We start from the raw sequence: 6000 nt of genomic DNA on the forward strand, positions 1-6000 counted from the left end.
GCGGGAGCAGGAAACAGGCCAAACCAAAAAGAGCAGACGGAGTGGGGTTCGTGACATTATGGCTACAGTTGGAAGCAGAGGCTGACATCCTCCAAATTTGTTTTAAACACTCCCTGAAACTGCAAAAGTCAATGCTTGAACGTTTAGAGCAGCACAATGCGATACACACTCAGGCCCAACCATCTATCGTCCCACCTGTCATGACTTCAACACCACAGCCACTGTCTCATTCTGCCCGACATGACATTACAAAGCAGTCTTTCAGAACAGACAGGCAACATGAGACCTCATGTTGTTGATAACTTGGGGGAACCTAGACAATCTAGTAGACAACAGGGAAACTACCAAGGGGAGAGGACGTTTCGCAGAGGCACTCCTTCCGTCAAACACTAATCCAGCCTCATCCTGCAACATCTGTCTCACCTGCCCCATCCTTAAAATCCCCTGCATTCGTCTCCCCTGACTCTTTGACATGTGACTAGCCAACTCTTAACCATTTTGAGGAAATCTTTTACCACTGGTACCGCTGTAGACGCAATTCTCGACACAGGAGCCTCTCTGTCTGCTGTCAGAACTGATTTAGTCCCGGAAAACAAACAAAAAAAACTGAAACAAGAAATGTGGTCTGCACCCCCGTTTGACTAGCAAATAATACTGACTGTCTTCCAATGGGACTAACATGGTTCAACATAGGATTTCTGGGAAAATCTGCATGTTGTGGCAGGAGAAAGGAGTAGGAGTCACAGGTCAAGTCTGAGTGTGTTTATTCTGTCAACCACCAGATAACAAACCCATGTGTCCCATACAACCTCCATTTAATTAGTTACACCTGTGTGTCCCTACCCATCATCCCATTGGGTGAGAGAGTGAATGCACCACTTCAAAAACACGACGCCGTCAAGTTATCGGAACCACGGGGCCCGGGGCAGCCAGTGGATACGTCACACAGCAGGGCGGGACCTCCCTTTTGCACCACTGCCTCCTCCAGTTTGAGACTGGTATCACTGGACCTCAGTGCAACAATATCCAGATCCCCGATCTGATCAGCAGCCATTTGACAAAAGTCAATGCAGGAACGCCGGACACACCAACACCCGAGACAGGCAATCTGCCACAATGTCAGAGTTTGCTGCCATTCACAACTTATCCTCTCCACTTGTTCTTGGAATGGACTTCATGATGCACATCCCCACCAGAACAGTGGTCTTCGATGACGACAGTCAGCAACTAGAGTGTGAAGCCAGTTTCAACTCTCTGTTTCCAGAACCGGATAATGACGCCATGATGCTTATCGACTCACAGCCGCCCCCTTTCCAGGACATGGTGGACACTGCCAATGTGGACAATCAACAAAAGGGAGAACTAATGGACTGACTCAAAAACCACAATTCCCTGTTTGATGGTCACCTCGATCACACCTCCATGGCAGACCATCACACCAGAAGATGCCAAGCCCATCAATATGTCTCCATACAGGACTTTTCCTTCCAAGAAACAAACAATTGAAACTCAAATCAACCAGACACTAAAGGATAACATCATCGAACCTGCATCAGGCCCCTGGGCCGCCCCGGTCGTAATTAAGACAAAACCACTGCGTGTACCACGATTTTGTGTGGATTACCGAGGACTCAACCAGCTCACAACTAAGAACAGTTACCCACTGCAGAGAGTGGATGAATCCCTTGACTTCCTGTCTGGCGGTGAAGTCCTTCTCTACTTTAGAGGATACTGACAAGTTGCTGTCGCCGAGGAATCAAGACCAAAAACGGCTTTTGTCACGCATTGTGGCCTGTTTCAGTTCAAAGTACTCCCCTTTGGCCTCTGTAAGGCCCCCAGGACCCCTTCAAAGATTGGTGAACTCGGTGCTGGCTGGACTCATCTACAAGTCCTGTGCTGTTTATTTAGATGACATTGTGATCATTTCACCAACTTCTGAACAGCACCTCCAGGACCCAAAAGAGGTTTTTGAGAGACTTGAAGCAGCCGGACTCACCCTGAAGCCCAGCAAGTGCCAGTTGTGCCAGAGTGAAATTCCATTTCTTGTTACCGACTTACTCCAGTATATGGACAAAATCAAAGCTGTACTTGAGTTTCCTGTACCATCAACAAAGAGGTTGCAGTTTCCTATGCAAGTCCATCGCTGTACAAGTCCGAGAAACTTTATTCGACACCTGAAAAAGAATGCATGGCCATCATCTGGGCTTTAGAACACTCGGGACCCTACATTGAGGGGCCTGCATGTGACTATTTTCTCTGACCACAGTAGTCTTAAATGACTAATATCAAGACCCAACCCTACAGGACGGTTGGCGAGGTGGTGTCTGCGTCGTCAGGATTTTGATTTTATCATCATTCACAAGCCTCGAGACAGCGATAAAGCGTTCCGGATGCTTTGTCCCACAATCTCCTTCCCGCAACTGATGCACCACTGGACCTGTTACCAAGTCATGCTGTGATTGGAGGCATTGATCTCCGAACTCTGCCACCTGTTGGAATAAAAGACAGAGCTCACATTCGCCAACTTCAACAGGAGGAGTCAGACACCGGAGATGTTCTGAGAAGAAGAAGAAGCAACGGCTCAAGTCGCAGCGTCCAAGTTCAGCACAGATGTTTTTGCTCTACATGGTTTACCCAAGTACCTTATCTCTGACAGAGGCACTCCTTTTGTTAGTGAACTCTTTAAACACGTCTTATCCACTTTGGGCACTGAACACAGACTTTCAACTGCTTACCACCACCAGACAATCGCGACTGAATGTATGAATCACACCCTTCGTGCTTATGTCGGTGACAGACACGGTTTGTGGGATTGGTACATTCCCCAGATTTGTTTTGAATTGCGCACGGCAGTACGGCAGTGAATGATGCTCTATGGTAGAGAGCCCGACATGCCTCTTGATCTAGTGACCCAACCGCCCTGAGTTGAAGGTCTCGATGAGCTGAGTGTTCCAGACCCAGAGTCATTAAAAGCTTCACTACGGGAAGCTCCTAACCATGCGAGAGCTGCTCTCACAATGAGTCACAAAGGTCAAAAACACTATTATGACTCGCGTCGTCGTAGTGTGTGTTACTGAGTGGGTGACCTTGTTCGAATCAAAATGCACCTGAAACCTGATGCATCAGCAAATTTCACTGCTAAATTTGCTCCATTATTCTCTGGCCCTTATCGCATCACAAAACGGGCGTTTTTCATGTCGCCAACTTGCTGCCCCTTTTATACATGGGACGCCCCAGTTGACTCAACAGAAACCTGTGTGAACCCCACTCAGTCTATTGAACGTCCTGATGAGCTGCAACATTTTGATGATTGTGACCTTCATCACCTTGACTTTGACAAAAATTCAGCTCATCAATCTCTAACCTGCAGCTACAACCTCAGACCCAGGCTCAACCCTAGAGTCACTTTTGGATGGTCTGACAAACACCTACCATACAGATAGAAAAGAGTAAGTTTAAACCACGTTTTGACTTAATTGGTATGGTTTGTGGTTTTGTATGTTCTAACATAAAATAGAGGGAGAATGTAAATCATGCTCTTGTTAATTGACGGTGATGATGGACTGGTTTAGACTGTTCCTCACTGTGTATGGCTGAGGGCAGCCTTTTTCTTACAGTGGGGGGGGTTTGGTACCCACTACTCCCAACCACTAAGGGCCACTGGTCCCTGGTGTACCTGGCACTGGCACCTGTGGGGCGTAGAGGGAGAGCTAAAGGGGAGTTTATTTTGTCTTTTTCCGTTTTGTTTAAAGAAGTGTCATGGTCGTATATCCATGTGTGGAAACTGCCTTTTCTCTTGTTAATTAAACCAAGAACAGTCCTTTCTCCCCACATCGTCTCCTCTCATCTTTTATTTGACTCTTTTGACGCTGAGGAAGACCCGAATAATTACAAGGTATATAAATAACAATAATTCATGATATTCACATTGGCCTTTTCATTTTGTTTGGTTGACGCCTCATTTTGATATGGAAGACAAGAGAGAGAGTCCAGTTATCACTTCTTTTATTGTCAGTGTACATTTTAGTCTGGAGGACTGGTAAATTTATTTTTTAAATTTTGGTTGCATGTTATCAAAAACAAAAAGCTAAATATGATGTGCTGAAAAACAACAGCGTGTGATTCAGTGATTAAATAAATGTCAAATCTTAAAAACTCATTTCCTCAATGCAAGAGTCATGAACTCCTTCCTGGTTTTGGGATCGTCATGAAAGGCCCCCAACATGACACTGGTGACGGTGCTGGCGTTCATCTTCTGCACGCCTCGCATCACCATACACATGTGACTGCAACAAACAGAGGCCAGCATTATTATGAGTCTCAGTCAGTGGAGATACATTTGAGCTTCATCAGATGGACCACATCACATCTGCTGCAGCAATAGTCTTCCTTTTGTTGCCATCTAGCCATTGTTCAGCTCTTCCCAGTCAAGCGTACTCACACAGCCTCGATGACCACTGCTACACCAGCTGGCTCCAGCGCCTCAGAGATGGCTGAAGCGATTTGTTTGGTCAGACGTTCCTGAACTGTAGAGGGAGCACCGTGTCACATGGGTCATGAGGCCATGGAAGCAACACGAAACGCAGGCATGAGCTTCTTACCTTGAAGTCGTCTGCTGTAGATTTCGACAATTCTACATAACAAAATGAACAAAAATATCAGTTGACTTGCTAAAACCATCAATCATCAACTTTGTTTGTACTGGCAGCAACTGAAGTGTTAACATTAACACAGAATATTAGATCCAAAAGATCCAAAGTCACAGAGCAAAACAGGAGTCAGAGTTGCAGTCCAGTAAAAATAAAATTACTTCCATGAAACTCACCTCGCAAGCTTGCTGAGCCCAACAACCTTTTTGTTCGGGAGGTAAGCTATATGAGCCTGAAATATGAAAACAGCACAGCATTGGTGTCTACATGGAGACAACATGAGTGATTTCCAGGAAAAAAACACACAACAGCATCTTCCAAAGCCTCGTAGGAAGACTTCAGCTCTCCATGTTAGCTAGGTTTGCTGAGACAATAGCTAAAGGCTTCAGTGCCAGCAGGACTCAGGCTCAGTTCTAAAGTCACTACCTTGCCAAAGAAGGGCACCAGGTGATGCTCACAAAGAGAGAACAGCTCAATGTCCTTGACTATCACCATCTCCTCGTGGTTTTCATCAAAGATGGCATCATTTAGGATGTCTGTGAACAGAGCAGATTCAACATAAGATGTGCGTTGCTCCCCTCGAGGAGAAGCTGCCTGTTTTATTCTCACCTTGGGTGGTCTCCTTGTAGCCTTTGGTGAGGAACTGCATGGCTTTGGCAGCACGCAGCGGCGTCCGTAGCAGTCCCTCCCTGTTGACGTCCTCGCCGAGCTCACTCAGAACTGTTGTGTAGGCCTTCTCAATGTGGGACAGTTTGCCGGCCTCTGCCGTTTCCCGGTCGCTGTTTTTTTCCTTGTGCGAGTCGTTGTGTTTGGTATTGACACACATGTCCAGATACTGTGTGACGACACTGTTCTTCTCTGAGCCGTTGAGGTACTCCATTCCAGCTGTAGGGCTCTTGGATTGCTGCAGGATTCAAGGAGAACGCTGGACGGTCGGTCTTTGGCTCAGTAGTGTCTGGAAGGACAGCCCATTGTGTTTTTATACTCTGATGCGACGCCTGGAGGCTGTAACATGATGTCACACTCAAGACACCCATGAACGCAGGAATGACATGTGAACGTTTTCCCTCACAGGAGATGCAGAATACAGACAATGTAGCTAATGGGCATCACAATCAGTTTCAGGTAATCTAGTGTCAAATGTCATGGAGCAGCATTTGACTGATCTCATGCTCACATCTGAGGTCGTGCTCAACACGACAGCAGATCTTCACCCTCAAATTGAGGCTTCATCTTGTAGGGTCTGGCAAAAGGGCCCCACAAAGACGTCAGGGCCCCACAAGGAAGTGTTTTCCACAAAATTGGACCTCACAAGGATAGATATGCTTGAACAGGCACAGAACCTTGTCTG

The 6000-nt window shown here is 46.5% G+C and overlaps 1 protein-coding gene across 1 annotated transcript; it reads right to left on the reverse strand.

Annotated features, from left to right (window-relative positions):
- Positions 1–4142: 4142 nt before the first annotated feature.
- Positions 4143–5529, reverse strand: LOC128760119 (GTP cyclohydrolase 1-like). Its single transcript, XM_053867179.1, has 6 exons — positions 5259–5529; positions 5076–5185; positions 4826–4881; positions 4602–4633; positions 4442–4526; positions 4143–4286 (listed from the first exon to the last, which is right to left on the reverse strand). The coding sequence occupies exons 1-6, from the start codon at positions 5527–5529 to the stop codon at positions 4157–4159; spliced, it is 684 nt and encodes a 227-aa protein (XP_053723154.1). The 3' UTR covers positions 4143–4156.
- Between the last annotated feature and the right edge of the window lie 471 nt (positions 5530–6000).

This window comes from Synchiropus splendidus, chromosome 1 (genome assembly GCF_027744825.2).
Source record: "Synchiropus splendidus isolate RoL2022-P1 chromosome 1, RoL_Sspl_1.0, whole genome shotgun sequence".
NCBI lineage: Eukaryota > Metazoa > Chordata > Actinopteri > Syngnathiformes > Callionymidae > Synchiropus > Synchiropus splendidus.